Raw genomic sequence first — 18,296 nt, 5'->3', positions numbered from 1 at the left:
AAATGACTCAGGGTTTGAGGCTGTAGGGAAACCGCGCCTAAACTGGGCCTGAAAGCCCACACTGGGCTCGGCCGGGTTCTAATTCCCACTCGCTGCCTCTCTGTCCTCCCCTCCTCGCGCGGTGTCTCTGTCCGTGGTGCTGAAGTGAGTGTATGTAGATGGGGGTGTTAGCAGTAGTAATTGGAGATGATGAAGTTTGGCCGGGGTCCTGACAGCAGCCTAGTGAAGATGGATGATTCTCATTTCAGCCTGTAAATGTTGTCAATTCTACAGCTCCGCAAGCCATCATCCCCCCCATCTCTCTCTCTCACACACACACACACACACTCACTCACGCCCGCGCTCAGATCACAGCTGGGACAGAGACTGGAGAAGGGCCAGATAAAGAGAGGGACAGATCCTGACTGAGGGGGAGAGAAACGGAAAAGGAGAAGAATGAGAAGACAGAAGACCACGACGGTCAACGTAAGGACGGAGGTCCTAACTGTCCAAATGTTTGTGGACACCCCTTCTAATGAATTCGTTCAGCTATTTTAAATCGCACCCATTGCAAATGCACACACATAACTTTTCTAGTGCCTGTAGAGAGGTACTGCCAATAGAATAGGACTCCCTGGAGCAGATCACTATGCTGCCTAATGCCAGGCCAGGCGTCAATGCCTCCAGTTGGGGTCTGGTCGCCCTGGTCACCAAATGCAATCAAATCCTCACAGCAATGCTCCTCTAGAAACTAGTAGACACCTGAACAGTAGAGACAGTTACTCCAACAAAAGCAGGATCAGCTCTTTTTAGTACCCTTGGAATAAGCAGGTGTCCAAATACTTTTGGCCATATAGTGTAACTGCACCTTAGCCCCGGCACTGATACAGGGTAGCCAATCTGAGCAGTGCTCATTTACATATATCATCATATTTGGGATGGCATATTTGCCTACATTCACCCTGTCAGCCTGTGAAACACAAATACAAGCAGCCAATCAGAGCAGAGCCTATTTACATATATATCTTAAAGGTACAGTACCAAAAGTCAGCTTTTGTGACATCACAACAACAATTTGCATACATCCACTCATTCAGCCTAAAGCAGTTTAGCCCCGCCCATTCATGCTGAAATTGCTTCTTTTTTACGAGGCACGAAAACAGCCAATCAGAATAGAGCTCATTTACATATATCTTAAAGACACAGTGCTTAACATCGTATTGAAAAGTACAGTACAGTACTGATCCCATTACATGCACTATATGGACAAAAGTATTGGGACGCCTGCTCATTCACCGTTTCTTCTGAAATCAAGGGGATTAAAAAGAGCTGATCCTGCTTCTGTTGGAGTAAATGTCTCTACTGTCCAGAGAAGAAGGCTTTCTACTGGATTTCGCCAGAGCATTGCTGTGAGGATTTGATTGCATTCATACCTTCTTCTAGTCCACGTCTGGCATTAGGCATGGTGCCAGTAGGTCCATGTGTGTTTATGTGCTCTATTCTATTGGCAGGACTTTTCTGCAGGGACTAGACCAGCTGTGTGCATGTGTGGCGTTTGTCCCAGCTTAATGTTGCCGACTGAACTGAACTGAATTAGAAGGGGTGTCCAGAAACTTTTGGACATGCAGCGTATATCAGTCTTAATGGCACGGTGGGCCCTTGAACAGTTGAACTCATTTAACTGAGATTCACACACAGCCATTCTTTTACCCTCGCTTGCATCCCATTTACATAGCACCCCCCCCACCTCTCTCTCTCTCTCTCTCTCTCTCTCTGTCTGGGTTCTGACACCGCTCTGCTGTAATGGCTCTTCTCCCAGCGCACATCAATAACAGATGAGGCCCCTAATCGCGCAACACCAAAATAATTTCACCCCAACCCAGCTCGCCCTGCCCTGCATTTACATAATACTATTTCTCTCTCTCTCTCTCTCTGTGTCTCTCTCTCTCTGTGTCTCTCTCCCACCCTACTCCCTCCTCTCTCTGTAAGCATTGTCTCCTGGAAGAATTCCTAAAATGAAATATATTACAGTGAGTGTGTGTGTGTGTGTGTGTGTGCTATTTAGCGCTGTGCGGTATTAAACGGGGCCCGACAGTGGGGAGGCCATTTATCGGTGTGTGACTCCGGAGCAGAGTGTGGCAGCTCACACTGCGATCGCTCGCGCTCTGCCCGAGACACTTGGCTGAGTGGCGGGAGCACACACACTTTCTTGTATTGCTGTCTTTGTGGGGCCTTTCCGCTGCCCTGTAACTGAGCTTCGCATGTTGTTGCAGCATTCTGGGGACATTACACCAAACCAAACACACACAGGCAAATGCTGTTATGGACAAAATTATTGGGACACCTCACTTGCTCGTTCATGAAGGCTTTTTACTACATTTTGGAGGAACACTGTTGTGAGGGTTTGATTGCATTCAAGCGTTGGTGAGGTCAGGATGTTGGATGATGATTGCCAACCCCACCTTAACATCCCCAACTCACCCCAACTCATCCCAAAAGTGCTGGATGGAGCTCCACCATCCATCATTCCAGAGAACACAGTTCTTCCACTGCTCCACAGCTCAATGCTGGGGGGCTTTATACCCCTCTAGCCCACGCCTGGGATCATGTTGTATTGGCAGTACTTCTCTATGAGCACATTTCATCTGGGGGTCCCTACAATGTGCTAAATACGCCCGAACCGTGTCCATTAGGAGAAGCAGCGTGTTTCTGACCTTCTGTATTTTACGCTGCTGAGCCTGAGTTTCTGCTGTTGTGCCGGAGGCTGAGCTGACTGAATGCCTTAATGCCTGCTTGACCCAGACGTCACTCGCTGACCTTATTCATTATCCTCAGTCAGTCACAATCACACACACTCCGTCCTCCACCCTCGCCTCATTCTTTTCTTCATTTTGAGGCCTGGGCGGTATGAATATCGCTGTTTTGCAGATCTTCATTGGCCCTTTTGTCATCTCTCCATCTCTCTCTCTCTCTCTCTCTCTGGTCTCTGGTTTGGATAATTAGTTCAGCATTAGGCCCGTTGGCCTGTTGATTTATCGCCGGCGTGACGCGACGGGATCGAAAGAGGAAATTCAAATGAAGCGAGGCTGACAGGCGCACGCTGTTTTATGCGCTCCCCTGCGAAGCGAGGGACACTAATTAATAGATCCGCCGGCACTTAATGGTCCTAGCAGCACCGCTGAGAGAGACTGAGGCGGGGTGCTGGGGATTTCAGAGTGCAGGACAGGAAAAAGAAACCCTCTATGAAAATGAAATATTCGGATTTATGGTCAAAAAAAAAAAACAGGCGGGTCTAGTTTTGCCGGACCGCCATTGGCTGCTTGGAATGGTCAATGTGGCGTTTCAACAGTGGGGACAGTTTGGGGCCTAAAGATCTGCTCTGTTGTAAAAAAATGACCTCTGTTCTGTTTCCTGTGACGCACATCACACTACTCACTGTATGACTCAGCACTTAGCACTGTGGTTGTACTCAGTATATCAGTGTATCCCCCCCCCCCCCGACACACACCTCCATTGTTTAATGGACAGTAAGGTGGATAGCCCCTGTCCTCATTACTGATGAAGCTTTCCTAGTCCAGGTAGTGACTGTAGATGTGCAGAAGTGCCCTTGCTGTCCTGCAGAACTACTGAGTGCTTGAGGTCACTACAGTGACAAGTGCAGCCCGAGTGGCTCCAAGAAGAGTCCAAGTTGAGCTCCAATCCCCCAGACACACACACACACACACACTCACACACACTCACTCACAACCTCTTCCGTCACTTTTTCTGTCTCTTGGCGGACTCCCGGGGGTGTTTTCAGGTTCAGCTGTCGGCTAGGGGACAGATCTGCCCGTCAATCATGTTAAACAAGGGGGCCTGAACCTCTCTCTCTCTCTCTCTCTCTCTCTCACACACACACACACACACACACACATATACCATCCTCCTGACAGTCCCTGGGTACTCTCCAGAATTTTCAGCTCTCTTACAAAGTAATTGTTCCTATTTTAAGGACCAAAACACACACACACACTCAGGGGAGGCGGCGTAACCCAGAGGTTAATGCCCCGGTTGGCAGGTTGCTGACCTTTGACCCCTCCAGCTTTAGTGCTCAGCAGTGAAATGGACTGAGGAATTATGGGGCTTTGAGATGAGTCTATAGAACCCTGACACTGTCTGGGCCTGCTTCTGTGTGTGTGTGTGTGTGTGTGTGTGTGTGTGTGTAACTGTTCAAAATGTCATTAAAGGGTCTCTCCACATCCCTGTTTATGTTACTGTGCCTTTAAGATATATCAATAGACTGTTCTCTGTTTTGATTGGCTGTCCTGTGCTGTGGCTCAAGTGAAAAGAAGTCCTGGCTGAACGGTGAACAGTCAGGCCGACATACAGTCAATATACAACCCAATCAGCCATAACATTAAGACTACTGAGGCGAAGTAAACACCACTGGGCTGATCGAGCTACAACTGATCCCACCCGTCAAGAGGTGGGATCTACATATCAGACAGCGAGATGTGACGGGCTGAAGCAGGAGGAATGGTCAAGCGTAAGAATTTGAGATTCTTTGTGAGGCAAGAACCAAACTGAAAAAATCTAGACGACTGGGCCAGAACATCTCCAATTGGGTCAGAACATCAGGCGGGTCTTGTGGGGGGTTCTTGATATGCAGTGGTGGTACTTAGAGAGGTCAGATTGGTGACACTTACTCACTCCAACACACTTTTCTGTGTCATACATCATGCTGACTCTGGCCTAGCACACGCAACACCTCCGTCCAGCGCCTTAGCTCAGCTCAGGCTGCTAAGAACATCAAAACGACTGCATGAGAAATGTTTCGGTAACCCCCCCCCCCGAAAACCTTGGTCTATTAAAAGTCTGGACATTTGGTTTTCATTTAAACACTATTAAAAGATGAAGGTAATAAAACTGAACCTATAACACTGAAGAAAGCACTTTCTAATGTCATTAACACAAATGCAAATAGAATTTTCTTGTGAGTAAAAGTTAGGACACTCTATGCACTAATAGCTGGTATCTCTCCCCTTGGCTGGAATAACTTCAGTTAGATATAACCTATAATGATCTACCAGTCTGCTGTGAGGGAGTGTTTTCCACTCCTCCATGCAGAAGTCTTTCAGCTGTGTGATTTTTCGATGCAGTGCTCTCTGACACAATAAGAAATTCATAGTGGATTCTACATTGGAGAGCTTTCCAGACCCTACTGCCCCCAAACCATGACGTTTCCACCTCCACCTTCCACATGCTTCAGAGTTCGTACAGGTTCTTGTGTCTGGTTTACGCCGAACATGTCTTAAGCACATTGTCCCAGATGTCCTGGTCTTGGTCTAGGTGTTCTCTGGAGAACTTTACCTATAGATCCTGTGATGACTTCTTTATTTTCTGGTCTGCTGTTGGACTGAACTTGCTAGGACGGCCTGATCTGGACGTGTCGGTCAGTTGTAAATGATTCAGTGGACAGAGTAACAGCAGCTGATTTCTAACTCTTCTGAGATCTTTTCAAAACCCCTTCCAGATCCTTTCACCCCTGCATCTACAACCTTCTTTCTGGAGGCCTCAGAGAGCTCTACTAGCTTACTAGCTAACTAGCTTTTCTAATGCCAGGTACTGTCCATTAATTTACATGCATTTGTTTATTTATCCACTCCTGCATATGTAGTTGTGTGTGTTTAGTGGAATGTAGTAGACATTTTTTTTGCCTATTTGCGAATTTATTTGCTCTCGCATGTTGCAAAAGCAAAACTTGCGAAAGCAGTAGGTCTTTCTGTTAAATTTGCATTCTGATTTTTATTAATAATTCATTTATGTATTACCTTTTCTTTTTGCTTACTTATTTACAAATGACCTTTTCTGGCGAGCAAGTGCGTAACAGCCCTGAAGTCAAGTGCGTGTTCAGCCTCTGGGGTGCCCTGAAACAAGTGTTTGCTACTTAACCCTAAACCTCTGGGCCCTAACCTGACTTCACCCAACACAAAACCTCTATAGGCAGCTATAGAGCAGCGGCGAGGTCGGGCTTTAAGCGCAAGCTCACTGAGGCAAAGGGTCAGCACCAGGGTCCGTGAGGTCAGGGGTCAACAGTGAGGGGGTCAGAAAGGGGAGGGCGGGGGGTCAAGCAGTTGCCGGCAGCCAGGCTGGGAAGAGCAGAGCTTTGGGAAGTGGGGTGGGAGTGGGATTGGGGAGGGGGGGGGCGACCACACCTCCCCTCACCCCTCCCTCTCAGATACAGGCCACGCCCCCTCGGCTCTTACCTGGGCGGGCTTGCCGTTGTTGTTGTTGGTGTCTGGGGCGGGGTAAATGTCGGGGTAGGGCTGTCGGTCAAACACACGGTCCAATACCTCGAGCTGCTGCGGCGTGAAGAGATCCCCTCGCATCTGCTTCCGCAGGAAGTCCCGTCCCGAGTGGGCGTGGCCGTTCGCCAGGGAAGAATCTTGAAGGTCTGAAGGAGACGAGAGGGCACTGTTAGTGGAGCTGGACATGATATTTTTTATGTATGCTCTTGTGATCCCAAGACTACATTATATGTCCAAATGTTTTTGGACACCCAATGGGTTGCGCCCATTGCTGACACACATACACACATATACATATACACACTTGTGTGAGAGAAGTACTGCCAATAGAATAGGACTCTTTAGAGCAGATAAACACACATGAACCTACTGGCACCATGCTGCCTAATGCCAGGCGTGGGCTAGAGGGGGGGGTCTCAGTGTTTCTATTAGTTCAGATGCTCAGACTTAGGCACTGTCTCCATTCCTCTGGCTGTATGTATAGAAGGACAGGACTGTAGGGGACAGAGTTCATGAACTTCATAAGTCTTCAGTTAACTCTCTAAACTAACTCGCCCAAAAGAGAGAGAGAGCTGAACAGACCTGACTGAACCCGCCACATACAAGAGTTTCACCTGTAAAACCAGTGAGGATAGCAGCTCAAACCCCTGAGCTTCACTCTCTGTGAACTCAACTACAGCTGAAAGATCTCAGGCCGTTCGGACACATACGAGTATTTGCAGGAGATGGAGATGATGGAGGAGGTTCTTCTGGTGGTTCTGCTTCTTCCATCTGGAGATAAACTAACAGAGCTCTAGTGTTATCCCCCTGTTCTGCTCAATGCTGAGGCGGCTTCATCGAACCCGGTGACAGCGCCATCTAGCGCTCTGGAGGTGATGATGTGGGTTTGAAATGATTCGTATCCAAAATTTGCAGCTAAGTAAAAGTGGAAGTAGAATAGATACAGATACAGTATTTTACAGTAGATACAGATACAGTATTTTAGTACTTAAGTACAGTAGTGAAGTACTTCTACTTCCTTACTATACTATACTAAATACAGAAGCCAGTATGGAGACCCCGATACTCTGCACTACACTTCGCCCAAGTACTCTTGGAAGAGGAGGGTCTTCGGTCTGCGTTCCTTTGGTGCCAGGACAGAAAAAAGAAAACGTCTGGGCGCTCGTCTTCCGTGAATCCTAAAGGATGGCGGGTCAAGCCAGGCCGCACTTGAAGCTCGAAGGGCTTAAACACACACACATACACACAAGCATTCACACACATAGACTGGTGTGAGCGTTAAGGCTGCAGTGTGAGTGAGTTATTACAGAGCTGTTGAGTTTCTGAAGAGACAATTATAAGAGCCCAGAGAGCTACAGCCTCCAAATGATTACACAGAGAGAGAGAGAGAGACAGAGAGAGAGAGAGGGATGGTGGGGGGAGAGTAAAAAAAAGAAGAAGAAGAAAGAATAGGAACGAAAATCCCTGATATAGAGCCAATTCATTTCTCCAAAAACGCCTCCCAGAGCTTATTCTAGAGACCTGGAGGGCAGGAGCAATCCAGGAAAGAGAGAGAGAGAGAGAGAGAGAGAGAGAGTGGAGTGATAAAAGAACCAACAGACAAAGCCCTCTCTTAAACGTCTGGCTTTTTTTTCTGGTTGTTTTTGTTGTTTGTCTTTCATCTCGTCACAGAAATCGCTGAATGAATATGAATTCATATCTGCTTCAGTTCTCTATTATATCGCCTCGACGATATCGCCTCGGCGATGACGCCTCTATAATAACCTCGATATTAGTATACGCCCCCTATACCTTTTAAATATAGCCTGGGATTTGCATTGGAAGACTAAAAGACCCCATACTCTTTCTCTCACACACACACACACACACACACGCACATGCAAGCAATAGCTGACTATACGCACATGCTGAGGACACACACACACGCAGACACACACACAGACATACACACACAGAGAGTGTATGATCTGCAGTGTTTTTGACCCTCTTAATCCCAGTGGTCAGTGTGTCTGATAGAATTCAATTGATCAATCATGTCTGTGTGATGGCACCATTTCAGGAGGCTTATTGCTTTCACCTCCCTTCAAAAGACACACACACACTCACACACACACACAAAAGACTGGCCAGGGTGGGCTTCTGTGCAGCTGTCCTCCTGAAAGTACAGCTTGAAGGCTGGTCCCTTGCTAAGAAGGCATCACGTGTCCAAAGATGCAGCACATGTTAAAGGAATGGTTTGGAGGACAAGCTAATTTGGACAATTTGTCCCCCTACTCCAGACCTAGTCCATCAGACAAGACGTGCTGGGTGTCCAATTTTTGCTTCTTCCCTTATGCCTTGGAGTAATGAGGCTAACACTGCTAACAAACACTAGAAATCAATAGTCACCCAGATCTCTCAATCCGCTCCAACCGCTAATATAATATTGATTTGTTCGTAAATTTTTAGGGTTTTTTTGCTTACTTAACTTTGTTTTTTTTCTGGTGATCTCAAGATAACAAGCCTTTGTTTTGAGATAGCAAATGTTTTCTCAAAATCACAACTTTTTTTTTCCTGCTGATCTTGTGAAAAGTTATTTTTCTCATGATCTTGAGATAATGTGTCAAGATTAATGTTTTCTTTAGATAACAACTTTTCTTGTCATATTGTTTTGCGGAAATAATCTTATAATCTTGAGATGATGAGTTGTTTTTCTCATGATCTTGAGATAATCAGTAGTTTTTCTCATTAACTTGAGATAATAAGTTGTTTTTCTCATGATCTTGAGATAATGAGTTTTTCTCATGTTCTTGAGATAATGAGTTGTTTTTCTCATGATCTTCACATAATGAGCTGTTTTTCTCATGATCTTGAGATAATCAGTGGTTTTTCTCATGATCTTGAGAATTGTTTTTCATGGGTGCAGCTGAAAGTACCCGACTGTACTCATCAGAAGGGGCGTCCATATATATATATATATATATATATATATATATATATGCTGTCAAAATATATTTTGGTCTTATACCAGCCCTATCTACTCTAATCTTTCACGCACACACACACACACACACACACACACACACACACACGCACACACAGTAGTGTTGTATATTCAGTGAGTTGTGTTGTGTGAGGCTGGACGGCGCTGGGCTGCTGCTGTTGCTTAAGCTCATTGTTTTGTGTGCTGTGACACAGCTATAGGGAATCACCCTCTGTAACACACACACACACACACACACACACACACACACACAAAGAGCTCAGCTGCAGCCAGGGTTAACTCACACACACACACACACACACACACACACACACACACCAGTCACTCTTACTTAGTTCAAAAGTGAAGACAAAAGCAACAACCATTGTTTCCCCTCTCTCTCTCTCTCAGTCTCAGCAATGAGGCAAATGCTGCAGCCTCTCTTGCACTTGACTCTGTGTGTGTGTGTGTAAGAGAGACAGAGTGTGTGTGTGTGTGCGTCAGCCTCCACAGATCAAAGTCTAAAACTGTGCAGAAGAAAGACACCAACCTCTAAGAAAGGTCCTCCTACACCACATGTCCAAAAGTTTGTGGACACTGCTTCTAAGAAATGCATTCAGCTACTTTGAGTTGCACCCGTTGATGACATAGATTTGCAAATGCAAACACACACACAGCGCTTGTCTATTTCCTGTAGAGAAGTACTGCCAATAGAATAGGACCCTCTGGAGCAGATAAATATACATGGACCATTAGGCACCATGCTGCCTAATGCCAGGCCAGGTGTAGGCTAGAGGGGTATAAAGCCCCCCAGCATTGAGGAGCTGTGGAGCAGTGGAGGAACTACTGTGTTCTCTGGAATGATGGATGGTGGTGCTCCATCCAGTACTATTGGGATGGGTTGGATATTTGAGAATGAAGGGAGCTGGTGATCCTCCAACATCCTGACCTCACTAATGCTCGCTCTTGTTGCTGAACGCAATCAAATCCACACAACGATGCTCCTCCAAATTCTAGCAGAAAGCCTTGCTTCTTCTTCCCTGGACAGTAGAGACAGTTACTCCCACGGAAGCTCAGGATCAGCTCTTCATGAAAGCCGTGATTTCAAAAGAAACAATGAGCGAGCAGGTGTCCCAATACTTTTGTCCATATAGTGTCATAGGGTCTCCCCTCCTTGTTTCCGTCCTCTTACCCTCCACCCTTCTCATTTCCTCTCTTACCTCCTCCCCCTCCTCCTCCTCCTCCTTCCGCTCCTCCTTTCATCTCCTTTCACCTCATATTCCCCCTCACCTCTGCTCCTCTTCTCCTTTCATCTGCTTTCCTCTCCTCTTCCCTCCTGTTTTCCTCTCTCTCTCTCTCTCTCTCTCTCTCTCTCTCTCTGTCTCTCTCTGTCTCTCTCCTCCCCCTGTTTATAGTGAATGGGCAGACACAATGACTCGTTTCTGGAGGCCCCACAAGTCAAGTTCTCCCTTTCTGCTCACTTCCCTTCTGCCCGAGCGGGGTCAGCGGGTCACCACGGGGCTTTACCCCAAACACACACACCCAAACACACTCTCTCTCTCTCACACACACACACACACACATATGGGTGAACACAATCCTAAGCATCCTTGCATGTCCCTCCCCTCCTCTGGTTCCTTTCCCATTTCTGAGCAGCTGCGGGTCACACCGTACTGCTCCACTGAACACTCACACACACACACACACACACACACACACACACACACACACATAAACCACCTCCCAGACCCAGCGCAGTTTAGACACAGAGCCCAATAACCACGGCTTTGCAAGAGGCTGTCAGGCTGTACCTATTACCTATACGGTACGGCTCTGTCTCCCGCACGTCTGAGAGGATGCAGGATGAGCTGTGAAGCCGTTTATCTGGGCTCACGGTGCTTAATTGCCCAGAAGCTCTAAAAATACAGCAAATACTAATGAATAAAAACACAATATGCTGAGATTTGGTGTGTGTGTTGGTCTAACCTTGTCCAGCGCTTTCCTGGAGAAAGGCCAGTTGAGCTAATCAGTCCTGAACAGCCCATGCTCGTATAGCCAGTGTATCCTCTTTACTTTACTGACTTTACTGTTTATTATAATGTTATGTATTTGTCTGCCAGGCTAATAGGAGGCATGTTCGTAACGTTGCGGGCCGACTGAGTGGCAGTGTTAGCGTTCAGTGTGAATGCCCCCCAAAAAAACAAGCCCACGGATTTAGCGACATGCCGAGTTTAAGAAAGAGGGAAAGCAAGCAAACCTGGATGAGCCTAAGGTCATTCACTGGACTCTGTGCTCTCGGATATGAGGCTCAGGTATGAGGGTGGGTTTTGAGCCTCAGCTAGCTTATACGGTTCCTGGCTACACATCGCTGTACATGGACCACCGGTTCTTTGATTGATTGCTGTCGAGTCCAACTGCCTTTAACTTGAGGAGACAGTCGCTAGTTTCATTTCCGGTTTGGTCGTTTTCCTTTCCTTGCAGCCCTGATGTCGAATGTTTTTTCATTCTAAATTCTTCCTCTTATTATTATTATTATTATTAATTATTAAATTAAATTCTACTGATTACACTCTTTGGAATGAAACGTGCAGTTAATCAGTGCTCTTTAAGCGCTGACAATATCCACGACACACTCATGAAAGCATACTGTTACCATGACAACAACATCTATCACGATACGATAAAATATTGTTTTATTGCCCAGCTCCAGCGTCGTCAGTGCAGACCCTCTACAGTAGGATGAGGACAACACAACGAGACGTGGAGACGAGATTGGCTGCGATGTGAGCGTGTGCAGTGGCAGCATTCAGCCTCCAGCTCTTGACAGGAGTGGTGGCCATATTCCGAAAAGAGCCCTAGGTCTCGTTTCGGTTAAATATGGCGACCTCACCAATGTGTAGTCGTTCTCCCCGGCGACCTTCCCCTATGTGTCCCCATAGCAGTCTTGCTGTTTGCTGATCCTGAGTTAAGGAGCCTAGAATACTGGTGGCGCTGGAATCGGGTGTAGTTATCGAATCAGTCTCGTGAACTGGCTGATATCAGATCCCAGTATCGGATCGGTGCATTCCTTTTTTTAGGCAATGGGTTTTTACAGTGTAGCTTCATCCGACTAAATAGGACACTCCCCTAAAACCATAAGACTGTGAATGACTGGATAGTCAGGCCAGCAACCAGCGCCACACACACACACACACACACTCGGCTCTCTGTGAGAGAGCGTATCACGCTGTCACTGAGCTGACCTCCTGCAGTTACACCATGTCAATTAAACACACAAATTCATTTAGCACTCTCTCTCTCTCTCCTCCTCTCTCGCCCCCTCGCCCGTCCGCAGGCCCGCCCGCCTGCTCGCTCGCTCACTCCGCCGCTCTCCGTCACCAGTCCTACGCTGTGTTAATTAAACAGGCATACATCGCTCTAATTGGGGAATAGATTAATGCTAGAATGTGTGTGTGTCTGTTGCTGTGTGTGTGTGTGTATGCAAATGAGCTCAGACTCTAAAACACACACTTTCTTTCGGAATTCGTATTAACATATTCATGTTCATATCGCTCGTATTGTTTTCCTCATCATGTGAGGCATAAGGCAAGAGGGCGAGGCGAGCATTCATTTGATGCCCCTTCCCCGAAATGCTGGTCATTTCTGCCACCATTTGCCAGCCAATTAAGCGCCCGGGTGGTGATAAGAAAACGTGCGGGCTAGTGGATGAAGGGCAGGGCCCACGTACCTCTGAAGGAAAGCTAAACAGATATTACAGCCCTGTGCTTTAATCCTGTACGTAATGGAACAGTCAGAGCTGCCTCTGAAGCGGGACATGGGGCAAAAATCACCACCAATTGGTTTCAATAGGTTTGGGGCCCAGAGCAAACCCAAAGAGAGGCAACACAAGCCGCTGAATAAGCTCACCCACCATGTGCATTTAAAAGAGCCACTGGGTGTGGGTTATGTGGGTGCTCACTGATTGGTGATGGCATCCTCTCAAAACAGGTGGGGAAAAAACCAAGCCCACCATAGTTGCAAGTTTAGCGATGGCAAGTTCGACCGAGGGACTGAAAGAGCAAGCAAACCTGGATGAGCCAGTCTGCGACTGATCTCAGATATGAGGCTTTATCCTCCAAACCTGTATGATTTGAGCCTCCGTTAGCTGGAACTCGGCCTGTGCTGTGGTGTTTTTAGCCTGCTAGCTAACTTTACTAAGCCTAGATAGCTGGCAACAAGTCCCAAAACAGCAGAATCGGCCTCTCATTTCACCTTTCACCCAGCTCTGATGCATGGGCTAGCAGATGCCCTGACGCTAAAGGAAGTGGGGCCTTCTACCCAGCCGGAGAGAGAGCAAGACCAACTGTCTCACCTTAACCCTGACCATAACTTCACCCTCGACTCCAAACCAAACCCTGGTCCTAATACTAACACTGTTATATAGTAGTTATAACTAGTTTCAGTAGAGTAGTTATATATAAGATCTAGAATCAGTGGCTCGGCTGGTCTAATACGATACCACTATGGCCCAGGGGTCACGAGTTCGAATCCCAGGCCATGCCGCTTTGCCATCAACAGCTGGAGTCAGAGAGAGCACAATTGGCCAGATTATAATTTACGGTTTATCAGTTTTTTATCTGGATAAAACGTCGCTATTTAACTTTATTTCTTAAATGTGAATCACATATCAGCAAGTTTAACGATATACCAACAAGTAAAGCTAGCTAGCTATCGTGCACTCGCTATCTGCTATTGAGCTAACCTTGTGCAAGATCAGCTAACCAGTAGCATGCTAGCTAATAAAATCCAAGGGGGATCAGCTAGACTGGCTAACTAGTAGCATGATAGCTAATACAGGCGAGGGGGTGGACCAGCTCAGCTGGCTAACCAGTAGCATGCTAGCTAAATCGGGTGTGGTCCTTCTGTAAGATGACGTCAGAGGGGATAGGATGTGTCCGGGGGGGTAGGGTGTGTCCCTGGCGTGGTGGAGCTGGGGGTCTGGCGCTTTCCTCAGAGCACGTCGGCTGCCCGAATGCAGTTGGAAAAGAGGCGGTGGCTGGCTTTGCATGTATAGGTGGAGGCATGTGTTAGGTCCTTACCCTCCTAGTGTGGGGAGCATTGCTAGTGCTAGGGGGATCCACGAACGGGTGGGTCAAAAAGGGAAAAATCACGAGTCCAGGTCTATACGGCAGAAGCATATGGAGACCATTCTCACACTGTGTCTCACATGAAAAGTATGCATGTTAAAAATGAATAAATTGATACATTCTTAAATAAATAAATAAATAAATAAGCAGACCTGCGTATTTGCTGTCTTTATACTTCGCACTGAAAGAGACATCCTACTGCTGTGTCTATGCATTTCACTACGCAGGTATGTGTGGCATCTGGAGCTGCCTTGTGTACAGCGGGGGTCCGGCCATAGATGGCTTTTTAATGTACGTGCACACACACAGACATGCACACACACACACACACACACACACACAGTGCCTCTGCTGGATTGAGATGTTTATCTAAGACGTGCCAGCGGTGTCCAATCCCCCAACCCTCATGCATCTGTCAATGTTCAGCCACTTCCATCTGTGCTGTGTGTGCGTTTGTAGGGGTGTGTGTGTGTGTGTGTGTGTGTGTGTGTGTGTTTGCTGGAGTATGCATTGGAATGAAGAAAGCACATATAAATGGTAAGTGGATGAATCTCCCTGTTAATTGCTTACGTCCAGTAAACAGCGTGGTCTCATCAGTAGCCCTTCACCACTTCATCTACAGGGTGGGTCACGTTCCAAATGCCTCGGTAGTGTACTGCACTTTGCAGTGTGCACTTAAAGAGCACCCTGTTTTAAAGGGCCCTTACCCTGCATCTATTATATTACAGACATTATTCTCTGATCATTTCTCTGAGAAATGAGACACTCATAAATTCAACATGAGTGGGCGTGGCTAATCCACTGTAGGCTGGATATATGTGAATGTGTTGGTTTTTGTGACATCACACAATCACACACACAGAGGTTTCCTTACTTTCATCTCTCTTCCTTTTGCTGGCGTCGGCCGCCGAGCTGATCCCCAGAATGCCACTGATGGAGTAGGAGGAGCCTGCAGCATCGCTGGTTACCGCGGAGACCTGGGTCACGGCCACTGTGGAGACTGACAGGTCACAGAGGTCAGGAGTTTCATACTGGCCGTACACAACTGCACACTTCTCAACATTCAATGGCGTTTTGTGCGAAGCTTTATTAACGCTTATGACAAGCTTGAGTCAAGTTTGGACCAGAGTCAGGACCAGGATTCATAACATGATCACGTGGTTCAAGTTCGGACAAACTCAAATTCTTGATGATATGGTTTGAGTCGGGTCGGGATCGGGGCGGTGGCACACTTGCAGCTCGATGCTGTGGTCCATGTCAGGCCGGATTCGGTCAAGATTTAAGTTCAGTCCTAAACAGTGTTAAGTTCTTGGTCAGATTCAAATCTTGACGGCCTGGTTAGAGCAGATTTTTACTGAGCTTGGGTCTAGGCTGGCCTCGCAACTTGATGTGCTTTGAGTTGCATCACTTAAAACTTCCACAAGATTTAAAACCTGATGTGGTCAGGTTCAAATAAAAACTTTATGGGCTCAAAACTCAAATATGGCTCAAAACATGATGTTGTTTAAGTCACTTCTATATAAAATGTATTTATAATAAATAAATAAATAAATAGATAAATAAAGGAAAATACTGACAATGCTGGAATCAACTTGAAAAAATGTGGGGTTGAACTCAGAACCTGATCACATGGTCTGAGTTGGTTTGGATACAATTTAGCCGAGTTGGGTCAGGTTTGGGTCAAATTTAGGCGAGCTTGGGTCGACACTGGACTAAAAACGTATAAAATCCATAAGGCTATCTGAGTCGAGTCAGATTTAAAATGATGAAGTAGTCTGAGTTGGGTCAGGTTTGGGTCACATTTGGACGTTTTTGGGTCAAATTAAAACCATGATGATGTGGTCTGAGTTGGGTCAGGTTTGGTTACAATGCAATTTAGGCGAGCTTGGGTCGGCATTGGACTGAAAACTTAAAAACGGCTAAAAACTTCATACGGCTATCTGAGTCGAGTCAGATTTACATAAAAACGTGGTTTGAGTCAGGTTTAAGTTTGGACAAAACTTGAGTCAGTTTCCGACTCTGGGTGGTTTGGGCCAGGCCGATTAAAGCGTTAATCCATTGTACAGCATAGGTGGACAGCAAGAGTTTGCTTGGCAGACGTTTTCTTTCAGGCTGACACTTGATAGTGTTGGACTTTTGTGCTAAGCGCCTCCGGCTAGCGTTAAACCTTCATGATATTGTCAGCTGTTGATTCGGCGCGTTGCTTTCACGCCGCTCAACTGGGCATTTTTTCCGCCTGCCAAAGCCCTTTTGGAAAACAAGCTGTCAGTGTGTTTTGTGTACGCTGGGCGGATAAGACGCTAACGCGCTAGCGGCTTTTCGACCTGCTAGCGCTGGGCCGCGGGTGGCTCAGCCGCGGAGGGTTCTTCCTGTCAGCCCTCCAGCCGTTGTCTCCCTGCCTTATCTCACTTCCTGTCAGCTGATCTTCAGCTTGAGTGACAGTACGGTGGCCCCCGGGGGGACGGCAAGGTGCGAAGACGCGGCTAATCCGGGCTCCCAACAGACTGCGCTAAAACGGAGTAGTGAGAGTGCGCGGGTGCGAGAGAGAGAGAGAGAGAGAGAGAGATAGACATAAATAGAGAGAGACGAGTCGCCTGGTGAAGAGATAAAAGGCCTTTTTCTCGCCCCTCGCACTTGTTTGCTAACCATGTGGAGAATATAATGAATGCATATCCCTCCATTTTTTTCCTCTTGATTTATCATTTCAATTATCTGCTTTTCTCATTCTTTCTTTCTGCCTGTTTTTTTTTCTCCTTTCCCGTTCTGATGGCGGACCAGAGACCCCGAGCAAGCGCTCTATATTCAAAATCCCTAAATTTCAATTTTCCGCCTGAGTATGAGAACGATTTATCATTGTATAATCTGGAGTCGGTGCCGCCGCGGCGCGCGGGGGAAAATTAATTTAGATTAAGCGGCGATGTGCGATTATGAAGATTACTGACAGAGAGACAGAGGCAGATCCGGCACTTTGTTAGGTGTGTCAGGAGTGGAGGCGCACCGTAGCGCCTCAGATCGGGCTCAAAGTGGGGTTTCGTGAGGCTCAATGAGAGACTCTGTTTCCAGATCAGTCTGAAGGGGCAACAGCATTTGCACAGCTTAGAAATGTTTTAATATGTCGTATATCCTTAAAACTGCAACACTTCCCTTTAATGTTCCTCATCCATGACAAAAATTGACTGCTGGGCTGGTGGGCTTTTAAATCGTTCTTAAGCAGGAACTTAAGGCCTTGAAGACCCCGTATCTATATAAACAAGGCCAGTCTGAAAACATTGGCCATCATTCGTGCTCTACTGACTCCTTAATGGCACACAGTGCTTGGTCCCCGATGATTGCCACTTGCAGTGTGATGGATAGAAACTCTATATTTAAATATGTGAAACTCTCACAAATTGTGGCCTTCTTTTCACTTGTCGGCAGTGTTATCTTTTGTTCTGATTTTCTTTAATCTAGGTTCTGATTGGTTTATTAAAAAGAAATACTATATTTGCCCCTATAAAAATCTGCCAGGACTGCGTTTTTTCGAACGTTATCTTGGTTCTGATTGGTCCATAACTATATTCACTATATATGCCAAGATACTTTTTTTTCTTTAATCTTGGCTCTGATTGGTCCATAACTTTATTCACTGTATCTGTCAAGATACTTTTTTTTATCTTGGTTCTGATTGGTTTATTAAAATGAAATACTATAAATACTATATCTGAATTAAATTTTATCTAACGTTATCTTGGCTCTGATTGGCCCATACAAATGAATTACTGTATCTGTGGTTTGGGTGCAATAATGACAGGAGCTGCTGCAGTGTGTTGGAATTCTACCACAGCATTGTAACCTACACGATTTGCCTCAAAGCCATATTCATCATTCAACACTTCCGAACGTCAAGAAAGCTGCCGGTAGTGACGACTCTCGATCTCTAAAGGCCTCTAAAGTTTCGTGACG

General features: G+C 46.5%; 1 protein-coding gene across 1 annotated transcript in view; it reads right to left on the bottom strand.

Annotated features, from left to right (window-relative positions):
• pax5 (paired box 5) overlaps positions 1-18,296 on the bottom strand; it is a 54,924-nt gene that overhangs the window by 19,954 nt on the left and 16,674 nt on the right. Inside the window, exons 5-6 of the mRNA XM_072670807.1 lie at positions 15,229-15,354; positions 6,225-6,412 (exon numbers count right to left, since the gene is read on the bottom strand). Coding sequence (XP_072526908.1) covers positions 6,225-6,412; positions 15,229-15,354 — 314 coding nt within the window. The remainder of the gene's footprint in view (positions 1-6,224; positions 6,413-15,228; positions 15,355-18,296) is intronic.

This window comes from Salminus brasiliensis, chromosome 24 (genome assembly GCF_030463535.1).
Source record: "Salminus brasiliensis chromosome 24, fSalBra1.hap2, whole genome shotgun sequence".
NCBI lineage: Eukaryota > Metazoa > Chordata > Actinopteri > Characiformes > Bryconidae > Salminus > Salminus brasiliensis.
This window is presented reverse-complemented; position numbering and strand designations above follow the sequence as displayed.